Source organism: Notamacropus eugenii, chromosome 4, assembly GCF_028372415.1.
Source record: "Notamacropus eugenii isolate mMacEug1 chromosome 4, mMacEug1.pri_v2, whole genome shotgun sequence".
NCBI classification, from domain to species: domain Eukaryota; kingdom Metazoa; phylum Chordata; class Mammalia; order Diprotodontia; family Macropodidae; genus Notamacropus; species Notamacropus eugenii.
In genome coordinates, this window is record NC_092875.1 from 8,080,499 (window position 1) to 8,097,051 (window position 16,553).

The window sequence follows — 16,553 nt, forward strand, 5'->3', positions numbered from 1 at the left end:
GCTGGTGATGGCTCTTTGTAAGGTGCCTTTCAGAATTGAGTTGCCGAGTGACCTTTCTGGACCTTGACCTTGCAGTGTGGGGTGCCACATAGTTGATTTATTTATTGTGGGGGTTTGGAACATGCCTCCTGTCATACTATTCCAGCTGCTTGGAATTGCTGGAAATGTCCTTTAGGTACATAGGTTGTGTCCTCTGCCAAGAGCAGAGCTTGTGGATAGGCCTGTCTTGGGGAAGTCAGGTGGAGATACTTGGACTTGCTGAGGACTGAGGCCTGGTGTCTGTGGCAGCAGGGTCAGTTGGTGATGTGAGCAGAGGGAGTGGCTGGAATCAGGACCTGACCTATGCATGGAAAGGAGAAGCTTGGGAAGTTGGGCTCAAGAAGGGGCGCCACATGTCAGAGGGGCTGTCATGTGGGAAAGGAGGACCTCGCCAGCTGGATTTGTGTCAGGATCTAGGTTGGAACAGGTGACGTCTGAGGTGAGGCCGCCTCCAGCTCGGCCCTGCTTTTGTGACCTGGCAGGGGATGTACAGGTATATAACAAGACACACATAGGAGTCCAGGCCTTGAGAAGGCTGCCGTGTGGCCGAGGAGGACTGGGCTCTGTTTGGCTCCAGACAGTAGTGAATAGGGAGGCAGATAGAGCAGTGGGGGCCCCCTTGGTGTAGGCAGTTCCCTGACCACAGGCCCTTCTCAGGGAGGTCACTGAGCAAACCTTTATTAAGTTTCTACTGTGTACAGAGCTGGACACTAGAAGGGATGAGAGAACGAAAAGAATTTGAAGTCAGGAAAACCTGAGTCAGACCCTGGCACCTAGGGGTGTAACCCTGGCCAAGTATCTCACCTTTCTCAGCCTCTGTTTCCTCTTCTGTAAATGAGGATGACAGGAACACCCACCCCACAGATTCCAGTGAGATAATGTGTGTGAAACATTTGGCAAACCTACATTTGTGGGCTCTTCCTTTGGTGACACCATGTCCCAGGTTAAGCGTGTTTGAGAGGCCATGAAATCTCAGGGATGGCTGGTGGATGTGGGGGAGAAACCAGGCAGAGGCTGCTTGGGGAGGTTGTGGATGACTGTGGAAAATCTTGAGTATTGGAATGCCTGAGCTGCCTGAAAAAGGGTGTTTCTTTCAGTGATGAATTACAGGGGCTGGAAGTGATTGTCCCCATGAGGAGGCCACTGAGGTCATTGGATCCCATTGATGGCAAAGAGGCACCGGCTGGGAACGTGGTGCTGGAGATTTCATCCTGCTTGGGTCAGAATGTAAAGGCTTCCTGGTGCCAGAAGTCAGGAGAGGCCAGGGGAAGTCAGGGAAAGGCCGCTGCTCTGGGAGGCAGAGAGCTGCGTTCATGTCCTCTCTCCACTGCCTGCTTACTTACCTGTGTAACCTTGGGAAGGCCCCCCTGGCCTCAGTGTCCTTCTGGTAAAAAGGAACTTTGGACCAGACAGCCTCTGGAGCTAGGACTTTATGATTGTGAGGAAATAGAAGACAGACCCGAGACAGAGAGAGAGAGAGAATGTGTGTGTGTGTGTGTGTGTGTGTGTGTGTGTGTGTGTGTGTGTGTGTGTGTGTGTGTGTGTGTGTGTGTGTGTGTGTGTGTGTGTGTGTGTGTGTGTGGCATATGCGTGCATTTGTGTAAGAGACAGACTGTGCTCCCTGGGCTGTTGCCTGAGCACACCCGTGAGTGGCCAGGAATGTGATGTCATCTCCTTTTCGTTTCAGGTCAGCCAGAGTAGCATGACCATGATGTCTTCACCGTCCCCTGTCCAGCAAGCTCAGACTCCCCAGGCAATGCCACCCCCCCCACAGCCTTCTCCCCAGCCTGGCCAGCCCTCCTCGCAGCCCAACTCCAATGTCAGGTAGGCTCCCAGCTGTCTTTACTTTCCCCAGGGGGTAGTACCTTCATTTGCTGTGATCACAACAGTTATTCCATGACTTTGGCTCCCTGTTTCTGATCTCCCTGTCGGAGAGCCTCCATTGGGGGTGGCCTCCCCTGGTTTCTTTGGACTTCCACGAGCTCCCTTCAGTTGGAGGCCTGTTGTTCCCTTGTCCTTGTGCAGCTCTGGCCCTGCTCCGTCTCCCAGCAGCTTCCTGCCCAGCCCCTCCCCACAGCCTTCTCAGAGTCCGGCTTCCGCCCGCACTCCACAGACCTTCAGCGTTCCATCCCCTGGGCCGCTCAACACCCCTGGTGAGTCCCCATGGTACGGGAGGCAGTGGCTGGCTCACTTCCTGGGAGTTAGAGAAGACTGACCTCGGGGTCAATCTCCATTCTGTGGTCTGGATGGGGCAGGCAGTGCTAGACTGTCTGCTTGGTTGGGACTTGGCTGTAATTGGGATGTCTCGGTTCCCCTGTATGAGCAGAAAAGCATTACAAGGTGCTAGGCCGCACCATTGGGAGCAAGCCACTGTGGGCAGGGCCCTGAGTCATTTGGTTCTGAGCTTGATTCCAGCCAGGAACCAGGAGCCCAGAGATGGTCAGGAGGCCCTCCCTGGTTGTTCCGGGTCCAGAAAGTCTAAATTCAAAGTGCTGAAGTCCCCCAGTGATGTGTGTCCTCATGGAACCCTGGGAAGAGGGCCAGACTGTCTGCTGGCTGTGGAGCCCTAGGCCAGTCTGTCCTCCCTTCCTGCCCTGCAGGCCTTGGGGTACCCCCACCCCCTTCCCCAGACCTTGGGGTGCCTAGATCCTGGCAAAGAGCATGTCGAGATGAGTTGGTGTCTAAAGCTTTCCCAGCTGCATAACTGAGCCACTCCATTCCCACTGCATCATCCTGCCTTCATACTCCACTTTTCACAAAGACCGTCTGTTGAGCCTAGGACTTATTTAGCAAATATTAAGCACCTGTTGTATGCAGTGTCCTGTCCTCAGTCTCCTCAGTCAGGGATGCAGCGCTGACAGCATCTGGTGCTTCCTTCTAAGGAGCTTACAGTCTCAGGGGCAGAGGGAGTAGTGCCCAGGAGGAATGCTGAGGGCCAGGGGCCACAGCCCAGCCAGTGTGGGGGAGCTGTGGGAAGCTACAAGAGAAGCATCCCTTCTCCTTTGCTGTCCTCCATTTCAGTGAACCCCAGCTCAGTCCTGAGCCCAGCCAGCTCCAGCCAGGCTGAGGAGCAGCAGTACCTGGAGAAGTTGAAGCAGCTGTCCAAGTACATCGAGCCCCTTCGGCGCATGATCAACAAGATTGACAAGAATGAAGGTGTCCTGGCCTGACCTCCCTGGGGGGATGGGGTGGAAGGGAGAGGAGAGAAGGCTATGGTTAGAATCGCCCAGGGGGAAAGTCCTCCAGGACAGTGCCATTCCTAATGGAGAGATTGGGATCCCTGGGCACTGTCCACCTTAGTGCTTCTGGAGGCTCCTGCCTGTAGTCCAGCTCGGAGCTCCTGGATTGGCCGTTTGTGGAAACTTCTCACTGGCCTCTGGTCTCTTTCAGAACGGAAGAAGGACCTGAGTAAGATGAAGAGTCTGTTAGACATTCTTACAGACCCATCCAAGAGGTAAGCGGCATCCCCGTGCCTATCTCCAGCAGCGTCCCATCCCCGGTGTCCCAGCGTGGTGTGGCTGTCTGTTCCCTCTTCTCCCCAGACTGAGCAGACAACTTGGACTCTTTAGAATATGCAGTTTTTTCTTTTCACCTTAGAGTCAGTGTTCAGAGTGGGGGTTACCATAGTTCAGTCTGGTCAAGCCTGGAGACCCCCCTCTGTGATCCTTCTCCTATGAAAAGGTTTTTCCTCATATCACACGGAAGTCTGCTTTCCTGCATCTTCCTCCTCTTGCTGCCAGCTCTGTCTTGTGGATCTTCTGGCCTCCTTCAGTCTTCTTTTCTCTGGGCCAAATGTCCCTGAGTCCACTTGTTGCTTCTTAGTTGACACAAAACTTGCTGGCTTCTTCCCCTTTCTCTGAGGCCATGCCTGAACTGGATGCAGAGATGGAGTTGTGGGCTGACCAGGTGGGAGGTGGCTGGAAGGGCCAGAACTTGCTAGCTCTGTTGCCGCATCTGGAGCTGGTCAGCTCTGAGGCTGTGTGGGAGTGTGGGTGGGGAGATGGATGCCTTTCATCATTGCTGCTGGGGACTGCATGGGCAGCAGCCAAGGGGAGGCCCTGGGTCTAGGTGCTCATGTCCCATACAGAGGCCTCATTTGTGTACTGGCAGTCAGGCGGATGGCTGTCTTCTCTTCTCTCAGGTGTCCCTTGAAAACGCTCCAAAAATGTGAGATTGCCCTGGAGAAGCTAAAGAATGACATGGCTGTGGTGAGTGCAGGGGCTGGCCAGCACCTAGGCCAAGTGACCTGATGTGGGTACGCTGGGGAGCCCAGTGGTGGCCTCGCTGGTCCTGCTAGAGGGAGGGGCAGATGTTCAAGGAACTTCGGGGCAGAAAGGAAAACCTAGGGACACTGCGCTCAGCCCAGAACCAGTACGTGGACACAAGCGGATTTACCTAGGATTTCTCTAATGAGTAAAGCCTCAGGCAGGTCAAGCCTAGGGAGGGCACTAGAGTCAAGTCTTGGATAGATGGTCGCTGCATCTTGTTGTCTCTGGACCATACAGCATCTCTCACAATGGCAGAATGTCAGACCAAGCCCTTGTCTTTTTTAACCAAAGTTCTTTTTCCTTTCTCCATCCCCACCAGACCTGGAGGAAAGCAGAACCCCTGTAACAAATAAGTGTCGTCACACAAAACAAATCCCCACATTGGGCACATCCAAACCACCTCCTTCTGTGTCTTGAGGCCGTCCCGCCTCTGTCAGGAGCGGGCGTCCTTCACATCGTCTGGGCACATCTTCATGCTCTGCTCCTTCCGCCCTCTCTGAGTCCGCCCTGTCAGCATCTCTTCAGCACAGCAGTGTTACTTGGCATTCCTCCTTTCTCTTCCCATAGTTTTCTTCATAAAAAAATGCAAGGTTTTCAGTCCCCAATTTTCTCTCCCTCTACCCTGTCCCCACCAATTGAAAAGGCAGGAAATAGGATGCCCTCTATACACATGAAGTCATGCCAAACATTTCTGAAACAGAAGGAAGCGTCAGGATTCCTTGGGAGTGTTGGTTTGGCTCCATTTTCTCTTTCCCTGGTGTCGGCGTCACAACTGTTTTGTGTCGCAGAAGAGATCGGGGAGAACTCCTCTGCCTGTTTTTTCAAAGCACTTATATAGTCTGGGAGTTAATTGCTCTTTAAATGTTTGGTAGAATTCACTTTTGAATCCATTGATCCTGGAGTTTTTGTCTCAGGGAGCTCATTGATGTCTTGTTCAGTTCCTTTTTCTAATGTAAGAGTTGTTAGGGGCAGCCCTGGCACTGGAGTCAGGAGGGACCGAGTTCAAATCTGTTCTCATACACTAACAAGCCTGAGCAAGTCACTTACTCCCAGTTACCTCCAAAAAAGGTGATTGAAATATTCTGTTTCTTCTTTCACTCTGGGCAGCTTGTGTTTTTGTAAACACACGTCCACTCCATTTAGATCGTCCTTTCTCTTGGCATAGAATGAGGGAAGGTAGCTCCTCGTGGCTTTAATTTCAGCTTCGTTGCTGGTGCATTAACTCTTTTCATTTTTGATTCTAGTAATTTTATTTTCTTCTTTCTTTTTGTAAATGAGCTAGTGATTTGTCTGTTTTGTTGTGGTATTCCCCCATAAAACCAGCTCCTAGTTTTATTTATTGTGGAACAGCTCCAGGTGACTCAGTGGAAAGGAGCACCAGGTCTGGAATCAGAAAGACCTGAATTCCAATCTGGCCCCAAACACTAGCTATGTGACTTTGGACAAGTCCCTTAACCCTGTTTGCCTCAATTTCCTTATTTGTAAAATGAGGCGGAGAAGGAAATGGCAAATCACTTGAGTATCTTTGCCAAGAAAACATTTTACTTACTAGTTCAGTGATCTTCTTTTACTTCAATTTTATTACTCTCTCCTTCGATTATCCAGATGTCCACTCTGGCCTTCGATGGAGGGTTTGAGTTTGTTCTTTTTCTGGTTTTGCAGTTGCAGGCCCAGTTCACTGATCTGCTCTTTCTCTGTTTTCGATGTAAGCACTCAGAGACATAAACTCGCCCTTATGCTGGTTTGGCGGTATCCCACAAATTTTGTCATGTTTTCACATTGCTGTCGGTATTTTTAATGAAACTACTGATTGTTGCCTTTTTTTTATTTAAGTTTTCAACATTCATTTCCACAAAATTTTGAGTTCCAGATTTTCTCCTCATCTCTCTCCTCCTCCCACCCCAAAAAGCCTTGCATTCTGATTGCCCCTTCCACCAATCTGCCCTCCCTTCTAACCCCTTCTTTCCCTTATCCCCATCTTTTCTCTTGCCTTGTAGGGCAAGATAAATTTCTATACCCCATTACCTGAATTTCTTATTTTCCACTTGCATGCAAAAACAATTCTCAACATTCATTCCTAAAATTTTGAGTTCCAACTTCTCTTCCTTCCTGCCTCCCCACCCATCCCCACTGAGAAGGCAAAAAATTCAGTACAGGCTATATATGTGTAGTTTTGCAAATGACTTCCATAATAGTCATATTGTGCAAGACTAACTCCATCCTATCCTGCCCCCCATTTCTTCTATTCTCTCTTTTGACCTTGTTCCCCCCCAAGTGTTTACTTCTAATTGCTCCCTCCTCCCATTTGCCCTCCCTTCTATCATTCCTCCCACCCTGCACCCTGCTTATCCCCTTCTCCCCTACTTTCCTGTAGTGTATGATAGATTTTCATACCAAATCGAGTGTGCATGTTATTCCTTCCTTGAGCCAAATGTGATGAGAGTAAGCTTCCCTTTTCCCCTCCACTGAAAAAGCTTTTGCTTGCCTCTTTTATGAGAGATAATTTGCCCCATTCCATTTCTCCCTTTCTTTTCCCAATATATTCCTCTCACCCCTTAATTTTATATTTTTTAGATATGATTCCTTCCTATTCAACTCACCCTGTGCTCTCTGTCTCTGTATGTGTGTGTGTGTATGCGTATAATTGCTCCAGCTACCCAGATGCTGAATAGTTTCAAGAGTTACAAATATTGTCTTTCCATGTAGGAATGTAAACAGTTCAACTTTAGTAAGTCCCTTATGACTTCTCTTTGCTATTTACCTTTTCATGGTTCTCTTCATTCTTGTGTTTGAAAGTCAAATTTTCTTTTCAGCTCTGGTCTTTTCATCAAGAATGCTTGAAAGTCCTTGATTTCATTGAAAGACCATTTTTCCCCTGAAGTATTATACTCAGTTTTGCTGGGTAGGTGATTCTTGGTTTTAGTCCTAGTTCCTTTGACTTCTGGAATATCCTATTCCATGCCCTTCGATCCCTTAATGTAGAAGCTGCTAGATCTTGTGTTATCCTGATTGTATTTCCACAATACTCAAATTGTTTCTTTCTAGCTGCTTGCAGAATTTTCTCCTTGCCCAGGGAATTCTGGAATTTGGCCACAATGTTCCTAGGAGTTTCTCTTTTTGGGTCTCTTTCAGGAGGTGATCAGTGGATTCTTCCCATATTTATTTTGCTCTCTGGTTCTAGAATCTCAGGGCAGTTTTCCGTGATAATTTCATGAAAGATGATGTCTAGGCTCTTTTTTTGATCAAGGCTTTCAGGTAGTCCCATAATTTTTAAATTGTCTCTCCTGGATCTATTCTCCAGGTCAGTTGTTTTTCCAATGAGATATTTCACATTATCTTCCATTTTTTTCATTCTTTTGGTTTTGTTTTGTGATTTTTTTGGTTCCTCGTAAAGTCATTAGCCTCCATCTGTTCCATTCTAATTTTGAAATAACTATTTTCTTCAGTGAGCTTTTGAATCTCCTTTTCCATTTGGCTAATTCTGCTTTTGAAAGCATTCTTCTCCTCATTGGGTTTTTGAACCTCTTTTGCCAATTGAGTTAGGCTAGTTTTCAGGGTGTTATTTTCTTCAGCATTTTTTTGGGTCTCCTTTAGTAGGGTGCTGACCTGCTTTTCATGATCTTCTTGCATCTCTCTCATTTCTCTTCCCAGTTTTTCCTCCACTTCTCTTACTTGATTTCCAAAATCCTTTTTGAGCTCTTCCATAGCCTCAGCCCACTGAATATTTATTTTTGATGTTTGGGATACAGAAGCCTTGACTTCTATGTCTTCCCCGATGGTAAGCATTGTTCTTCCTCATCAGAAAGGATGGGAGGAGATATCTGTTCACCAAGAAAGTAACCTACAGTCTTATTTTTTTTTTCCATTCTTTGGGCATTTTCCCAGCCAGTTACTTGACTTTTGGGTCCTTTGTCAGGAGTAGGGTATGCTTTGGGGATCCGTAAGATCTCAGTTCCTCCAAGGTGGCACAGTCGAAGGAGAGGAGTTTACTCCCTGTCCAGGCTAGTGACTGACATTCAGATCAGCTGCTCAATTCCCCCAGGGGTTTTAGATGGAGGGCTCCAATAATGGATGTGGCTGCTGCCTCTTGCTGCTACTGCTTGTGCGACCACAACCACCTAGGGCTAGGGGAGGCCCCTGCTCCCTTGTCATGGAGGTGAAAAAGCCCTCTCACTGACGTTTGAAGCTGCCTTTGGCACCTGTGGGTTGAGGGATCTGCGAACCTCTGCTGCTATTGGGCATTCTGCCCCTGAGGCATTCTCTGGTCCTGTTCCTCCCGTTGCTGCGAGGCCAAGGCCGGGCTGGGCTCCGCTCTGCATTCCGTGCAACAGACCTTGCCCGTGGGCCTTCCAGGTCTCCCATCGTTCTGTGGTTTCTGCTGCTCTAGAATTTGTTGAGAGTCCCTCTTTACAGGTATTTTATGGGCATGTGCGTCTTTCTGCTCCACCATCTTGGCTCCGCCCATGATTTTTCTGTGAGTTGTTCTTTGACCCTTCTTCTTTAGGATTAGGTTACTTAGTTTCCAGTTACTTTAATTTCTACTTCCAGGGTCCTTTATTGAATATAATTTTTATTGCACAAAGATTCATTTAACATTTCTGATTCTCAGTTTTTGTTCATGAGGTTTTTAATGCCCTCATAAATGAGCAGTTTTTGTGAAGGTGTTGTGTCAGGACATAACCGGAAAACTCTGAACGCTTGTCTTATCAGGCTCACCTGTGACTCCCATGTGTCATCTTCCCATATTTCGTGTAATCACCTTCTCCCTGTATAATCCACTTTCATCGCTGCTTCACGTTCTCTTCCCTCTCCTGTTTGAGCTGCACAGTTTTCCACAGCTTTAGTCCTTTCATCAGGACTGCTTAGGGTCCTCTGTTCCATTAAAGGTCCCTTTTCCCCCCATCACATTACACTTGGCTTTGCCTTGTGGAGCATCCTGCTCCACATTCTCAGCTCCGTTATAGTGGTGACCGTTAAGTCCCATGTGATCCTGACGGTGGCTCTTTGGGACTTGAAGTCTTTATTTCTGGCTGTGCACAGTATTGCCTTTGACCATAATGTCTTAGAAGTTTTCATCTGGAGATTTTCTTTAGGAGATGACCAGTGGATTCTGCTTCTCCCCGGCCTTCTGGGTCTGCACATTCTGGTTCAGTTTTTGACCTTGTTCTGCTCTTTCTTGTTGCCTCGGGATTCATTGGTTTCCCTTTGGTCTGTTCCTGATTTTCAGGGAGTCTGTTTCCTGGAGGAGCTGTGTGGCTTTGTGCCAAGCTGCTGATTCCCTTTCCAATTCTTTCTTCCATAGCTCCCATTTCTTTCCAGTTTTTTTCTTCAAATACTCTGATTTCATCTCTAAAAACATTTTTAAACTTTTCCCCTCTCTCCTGCATCTCTTTGAGGCAGGTTAGTTGAGTCTGTGTTTCTCACTGAGGCTTTGCTCATCCTTCCAGTCTTTTCTCCAATCCAGGCTTGGATTCTGTGACGCTTCTGGAGGGAAGCTCTGAACTGGTTCTACTCTAATATCCCTTCTTGGAATACTGACTATTGTGTTAGTCCAGAATATTGTGGACAGACTGGAGACCTGAGAGATTTTGGTGCAGCCGCCGCTGTGGTCTGATCTAGGGCAGCACTGAGCCCTGCAGAGTAGATTGATGATGGACTCTCCCTATCAGCCAGCTTTCCATTTGGTCTGATAGCCCTACCTTGGCTCTTCCTCTGCAAGCCAGACCACATTCTCTAGACCTCTGCTGCTCCTCCTGCTGGCCCCTAAGCTTGGTCTGGGGCCTCCCTATCTAGGGAGGCTGCTATCCCTAGAGTCTTTGACCTAGAACTGAGTAGTTTGTGACAAATTTGCTGGTTTGTACATGTCCTCCTTGCAGTGTTCCTGTATGGGTCTGCGGGCACCCCAGAAGGGGTCTATGACATTTTGCCCTGGTGCACAACTTCCCCCTGGATGTGAGAGTACTCAGGGTGTCTGCTCTTGGCCCCAACCCTTCCCCTAGCATCCCCAGAGTTCTCTGTCTCCCTATGCAGGTCTGCACTGGACAAAGGACTCACTATGACCTTTTCTGGATTTTCCCATCAGGATTGGGTCAGGTGCATTTTCTAGGACTGTTTGGAGGACTTTTGTGGGCAGTGGTGAGCCAGTTGCTTCCGAGCACTCTGCCATCTTGGCTCCACCCCAGGAACTCAGTTTTGAACAAGTTAAATTTAGGGTATCTGTAGTTGATCCAGTTTGAGATGTCCACTTGGCATTTGGAGAGATGAGACAAAGTACAGGAGAAAGTTCTGAGCTGCATGAGGAGATCTGAGAATCGTCAGCATAGAATGATAATTGAATCCTTAGGGACCGAAATTGTAAAGAGGAAGAAGAGGACCCAGGACAGAGCTCTGAGGAACCCCCAAGCTGTTGGGCATGAGCCGGATGAAGATCCAGCCAAGGAAGGGAAGAAAGAGTAGAGCAGGAGAGGACATCAGGAAAGTCCAGAGAAACAGAGATGAGGAAGGGCAGGCAGACAGACAGTGTCCAAGGCTGCAGAGAGGGCAGAGAGGAAAACTGAGACAAGGCCGTTCCATGGGCAATGAGGAGAGAGCGCTTTAGGTTGGATGGTGAGGTTGGAAGCCAATGTGGAATGTTAAGAAGAAGATGGAGGCCGGAATGGAGGTGGCCTTATCAAGGAGTCTAGCCCTGAAAGGGAGACGCAGCACAAGACATTAGCTGCAGGAAAGCAAGGAGCAAGGGAAGGGTTTTCGAGGCCTGAAGAGACATGGGGCTGTTTGTAATCACAGTAGGGAGGCTTCTAGTAGAAGGGAGAGATTAAGATTAATGAGGGGGAGGATGGGGAGCCGTGTACTAGAGAAGACAGGATGGAAGGTAGAGAAGGGCCCCCTCATCATTTGAGACAAGAGTGAAGGGGGATGGGAATGGGAGAGACAGCTACGAGGAGAGGTTCTCAGCCAGAGAAGGTGGGAGGGTTGGTAAAGGTTGGGATGACCAGTCAGGGAGCTGTAAAGAATGGCTGAATGATCTGATGAAACATGGGTGTGTGACCTTCTTCGTGGGCCATGCCCTTCTCTGCCTCCCCCAGCCCACCCCTCCACCACCTCCCGTGCCACCCACTAAGCAGCAGTACCTGTGCCAGCCCCTCTTGGACGCTGTTCTTGCCAACATCCGCTCCCCGGTCTTCAACCATTCCCTGTACCGCACCTTTGTGCCAGCCATGGAGGCCATCCACGGCCCTCCCATCACGTATGTGCTGGGGGGGTCCTGACCACGGTATTGGGGGTGGGGCTGGCCTGTGTTGTTCCAGCTGCCAATTGGGGTGAATTTTCCTTAGAGCTCCAGTCATCTCCCCTCGGAAACGCAAATATGAGGATGATGAAAAGCAGACCATCCCGAATGTGTTACAAGGAGAAGTGGCCCGGCTGAATCCAAAATTCTTAGTGAACCTGAACCCTTCCCACTGCAGTAACAACGGCACTGTGCATCTCATCTGTAAACTGGGTAAGTCCTCCCTGGGCGCTCTTAGTGTGCTCCTGGGGAGAGAGGATGAGGAAGAGGCGGTGCCATTTGTGGGCAGTGCGTCGCACCTGTCTGCGCAGAAGGGTCTGTTGTGAAATGTAACGCTACCCATGTCTTATTGTTTACGTCCTTATTTATTGCTAAGTATTTCCCATTTACACTGAGCCATCAGCCAGCACCTCCATGCTGGGTCTGCTCATAGGCCGTGCAGGGCCATGTCCCAGCTTGGGAGAGACCTGGGTGACCCCCGGTGCACTTGCCACTTGGGCATCTCATGAGAAGCCAGAGCTTTGTTGGCTGTAGGCGCTGACCCCACTGCCTGAAGGCTCCCAGACAGAGAGGCAAGAGGCCTTTGGTGCCTGGTAGCCCCAGGGAAGTTCTGGCAACTCTGCCTCCACCAGCCTGGGTGAGGAGCAAGGGGCTTTCCTCCCAAAACCCAGTCTGAGGGACCTGAGCCAGGCTTCTGAAACCATGACTCAGGCTTCTTTCCTTCCACTGCTGACCTCCAGAGAGACCTGTCAGAGAGGGCACAGAGCTGAGTCAGAGGTCTCGTTGTGCATGGCAGGGTGCGCACAGTGTAACGGTGACTGCTGATCAGGGCCTCTGAGGCCTCCCCCTTGGGTCTCCAGTTAGATATGTTGCTCCAAGTCAGGCTGCAGATTCCCCAGAGGAGATAGAAGGATGAGAATGTTACCTAGAGGTCTTTTTCTAAATCACTCTGATTTCCTTCTAAATCCGTCCCCTGTCTTCTCTCCCTGAAAAGCTATCTCTTAAAAAGAAAAACATTGTTTTTAATGAAAGAAAAGGGAAAAATGCCATGAAACCAATCAACACATCCCAAAACTCTGCTGCTCTATCTGGTGTGGACCCCGCCCCTGCAGAGAAACAAAGGAAAATGTCTTCTGAGAGCTCCTCTTGGGGCCAGCTTCAGCTGCAGGCAGGGGGTGGGGGGAGGTGGGATGGGCCAAGGGGAAGCCAGCCCCAGCTCGGCCCCCTGGGGGACTATCCAATATCTTGTGTTGTATGTAGATGACAAGAACCTCCCCAGTGTCCCGCCACTGGAGCTCAGCGTTCCTGCAGACTACCCGGCGCAGAGTCCTCTATGGATAGACAAGCACTGGCAGTATGGTATGTCCTTCTCCTGAAGCTAATGGGGGCAGGAGAGGGAAGGAACCTCAGCCTGGGACCTCAGGGGCCTATGCCATGGGGCACCTTGCAGGGTGAAGTTGTCCCTGCCTGCTGCCAGCCTCCTTGGCTTTGGGGGTGTCCAGCCTCAGCAGGGAGTGAGGGGCTGATTCCTGAGGCTGAGAGGTCCCTGTGAGCAGCTCTGTAGTCTATTTGTGCATCATCAACACTGGTGCACTGGAGGGGGATCCCAAGGAAGTCACCAAGGGACGTTCTCCTCCCTTGAACAGCTTGACTCTCCAGTTAATGCGGGGGCTCTCAACCCCTTGGGGAGCCATGAACAGATGGGAAATCAATTGCATTTGTTTTTTCTAACTAGAATTTAGCATTCCCTTCAATTATGAAACTCTTAAAAACATTCCGAGGAGTTGGTAGGCCTCAATGGATGACCAGAATGGTTCATGACACAAAGAGGCCGACAGGGCCAGACTGCTGCCATACTGCCTGGGTGTCAGTAGACCTTCAGGTCAATCATCTTTGAGGTCCCTTTCCTCTCTTGACATCCTAGGATCTTCAGGGGGTATAATGGTGATGCCTAGAGTCAGGGGATGAAACTAGAGTGGGCTGTAGAAGTCAGGAAGACTTCTTGGGGGAGGTGCTTCTTAGTCGTAGAGACCAGAGAATCAGAGATGGTCAGGGCTGGAAGGGACCTTGGAGAGCTTCTGGAGACTCTGGGACCTGGTCATGGTTACCTCCGTGGCTAGGCTTGAATCTCAGGCTTTAGAGGAGGATGTGGATGTACTTGGATGACCCAAGGGGAGGGACATCTGGAAAGGAGTGTGGGATCAGACCCATGCTATGAAGATGTCCTGTCTGGGGGAGTCAGGAAAGCCTCCCATGTGGTGACTGGGGGCATGTGGCAACAGGAAAGGAGCTAGGGGGGAGGGGGCACAGGAGGCCATGAGGCTGGCCCTGAGGGAAAGTCTAGAGACAGCTGTGGCCCCCTCCTCCTTTGTTTTCACCATCCACACATGATGGAGCTTTCCTCACCCAGCCCTGGTCAGCCCTCCTTCACAGGCCCATCCTCTTTGTTTCCTTTCCAGAAGCCAACCCATTCCTTCAGTCTGTGCATCAGTACATGACTTCCAAGCTGCTTCAGCTCCCTGACAAGCACTCAGTCACTGCTCTCCTCAACACGTGGGCACAGAGTATCCGACAGGCCTGCCTCTCAGCTGCGTAGCCCCCTCCCCTCGAGCCAGGCTGACCCTTGGCAAGAGAGGATCCTCGTGGCGGCAGTAGTAGCTAGGCAGAAGTCCCAGTGAGCCCGGGCTGTAGATTTAGTCTCCCTTCCTCTCCTCCTCCCACCTTTGTTCTGCTTGACTTAACTCTGCAGGCTGTGTTTGTGAACGGCTGTCTTAGGGAGGGCCTTGACCAATCACCTTATAGATCCCAGCCCAGGAGTCACTCATTCTTCCAGGGAGATGGGCCCTCGCCTTGTCCACGGGTGTTTTTTTCTCAGCCTCCTCGCTGCTCTCCCTGTGATACGGTCCCCCTGCCATGATCCACTGTGGCACCTGGCCCCAGCATCCTCTCTGGCCTCCACATCCCTGCTTGTTAAGAAAAGAGGAATGCTCAGGGCCCAGATGGCTCTTCTCTCAGTCTAAATCCCAGATCCAAGTGGTCATAGTAGAGGAAGTTCAGAACATAGGAAGCTTTTCTGTTTAATTCTTTTCCAAGTTCAGTTTGGGTTCATACGGACTATGTCATCACCTTTGTAGAACATGGAGGTAGCTCAAAAAGTGAGTTCTGAAGGATCCCTTGTGAGCTCTGACACAGAGCCAAACATGCAGAGATACAGCCTCTCTCCTTGGCTTTGTAATCGTGGTGCCAAGGCCTGCTTGGCTTACTTCCTGCTTCACCCCACCCTGCATCTGGCCCTGTGTGAGGTCTCACGATGGTTGTCCTGGAGAGTCAGAGGTGACCGACCACCTTCCAGTCGATCCCCACCTCTCTGCTTCTTTTTGGGAAAGCTAAGCGTGAGTCCGCTTATGACTCTTCCTTCATTCCTGGGCTTTTGATGAGCAAAGGGTTCTGGTTGTCACTGGCTCCCCCCACTGTGTAGAGGCAGAGCTCAGGGCTGGGAACCCAAAACCTGGAGAGCTTGAGCTAGGCTTCTCAACCAAGGAAGAACCAGCTCCCTTCCCCTTGACTAAGCTAAGCTGTCGGATCCCAGGTGCTGCTTTCCCAAGAGGTCCTTCTGTGGCCTCCCTCAAGGCTGCCATTTTGGCTGTTTGGCAGCCCCGGTGGTGGAGTGGGGTGCAGTGGCTTAGTTGGGGCACAGTGACTGAGAGGGGAGGGGCAACATTTTGTACACACACTTATACGTTATTTGTTGTTTGGATTATTATAATAATAATGTGTTTGAGATGGTTCTTTTTTTTCATTTTTGACATAACCAGGCACCAGAACGGTGGCTGCCCCATCACTTGGCTCACAGGACGGTTATTCGCTGTTTGATTTTGTACTGTTAAGCACAAATACAAGCAGCTCGTTTGTTGCCTGTAGCCCATAGATTAGAGCAGAAAAACCCTCTGCCCCGAGCTCCACACGGGACCTTGGGAAAGCCAGCTGCCACTTCACTTTTACAAACGAGGGGCTCAGCCTGAATGATCTCATCGAGCTAGAGTGGTCACTGGTAAACTGACGACCACGAGCTTTTCAGAATAAAACATGGACGTCCTCTTAGTGTGATTCATCAGGGCCTTCCTTCATAGCTGGACCAACTCGCAGCCCCGTCCATGGCGGGTGCAGCAGCAGGCCTCCAGCACTGACCACTCCCATCTTCCACCATCTCTACCAGTTTTTTTTTTAGTTTTCAACATTCACCTCCTAAGATTTGAGTTCCAACTCCTCTCTGCCCCCTACCTCAAGACAGCGTGCAGGCTGATACAGGCTCTGTACATGCACACTAAACATTTTCACGTTAGTCATGTTGAAAAGAAGAAATAGGACCAGTGGGAGGAACCATGAGAAAGAAACACAAAGGACACAGCTGACGGTCTGCTTCGCTCTGCGCTCGGATGCCACGGGGCTTTCCCTGCATGTTGGTGCGTCTTCCACCATGAGTCGTTTGAAGTTGTCTCACATTGCTGAGGAGAGCTAAGTCTCTCAGAGTTGGTCACTGCACAAGGTGGCTGCGACCAGGTACAATAGTTACCTTTTTCCTATTAGGGATGGAGTATTTCCTCCTATGGTTTTATAAGAAAGCTTGTGGAGAAAGAAAGGGAAACGCCCCCTCCTTCCTCCAACCTTGTATCCCAGCCAGGGAGATACAAGAGAGGCCACCTCTCCCCTGCTCTTCACTAATTCCTCATGAGTCCCCTCCCTTCTGGATTCCCTCAGGGAGTGCACTTTTATGTTTGGAAGGGGCTCTTTCCCTCTGGTGTATCCTGGCCCAGCGGGGGCAGCTAGGTGGCTCTGCAGTGGATACAGCTCCAGGCCTAGAGTCAGGAAGACTTGTCCTGAGTGTATATCTGGCCACAGACACTTGGTGTGACCCTGAGCAAGTCACTCTACCCTGTTTGACTCAGTTTCCTCATCTG

At 50.1% G+C, this 16,553-nt stretch overlaps 1 protein-coding gene across 4 annotated transcripts in view; it reads left to right on the forward strand.

Moving 5' to 3' along the window:
* Positions 1 to 15,376, forward strand: part of MED15 (mediator complex subunit 15) — an 81,277-nt gene extending 65,901 nt beyond the window's left edge. For all 4 annotated transcript variants that reach the window (XM_072599668.1, XM_072599667.1, XM_072599670.1 and 1 more), the window contains 9 exons: positions 1,727 to 1,863; positions 2,065 to 2,192; positions 3,061 to 3,195; positions 3,430 to 3,493; positions 4,181 to 4,247; positions 11,393 to 11,553; positions 11,642 to 11,808; positions 12,856 to 12,954; positions 14,055 to 15,376. In XM_072599668.1, coding sequence (XP_072455769.1) covers positions 1,727 to 1,863; positions 2,065 to 2,192; positions 3,061 to 3,195; positions 3,430 to 3,493; positions 4,181 to 4,247; positions 11,393 to 11,553; positions 11,642 to 11,808; positions 12,856 to 12,954; positions 14,055 to 14,191 — 1,095 coding nt within the window. In that variant the 3' untranslated portion in view covers positions 14,192 to 15,376. The remainder of the gene's footprint in view (positions 1 to 1,726; positions 1,864 to 2,064; positions 2,193 to 3,060; positions 3,196 to 3,429; positions 3,494 to 4,180; positions 4,248 to 11,392; positions 11,554 to 11,641; positions 11,809 to 12,855; positions 12,955 to 14,054) is intronic.
* Positions 15,377 to 16,553: the final 1,177 nt, after the last annotated feature.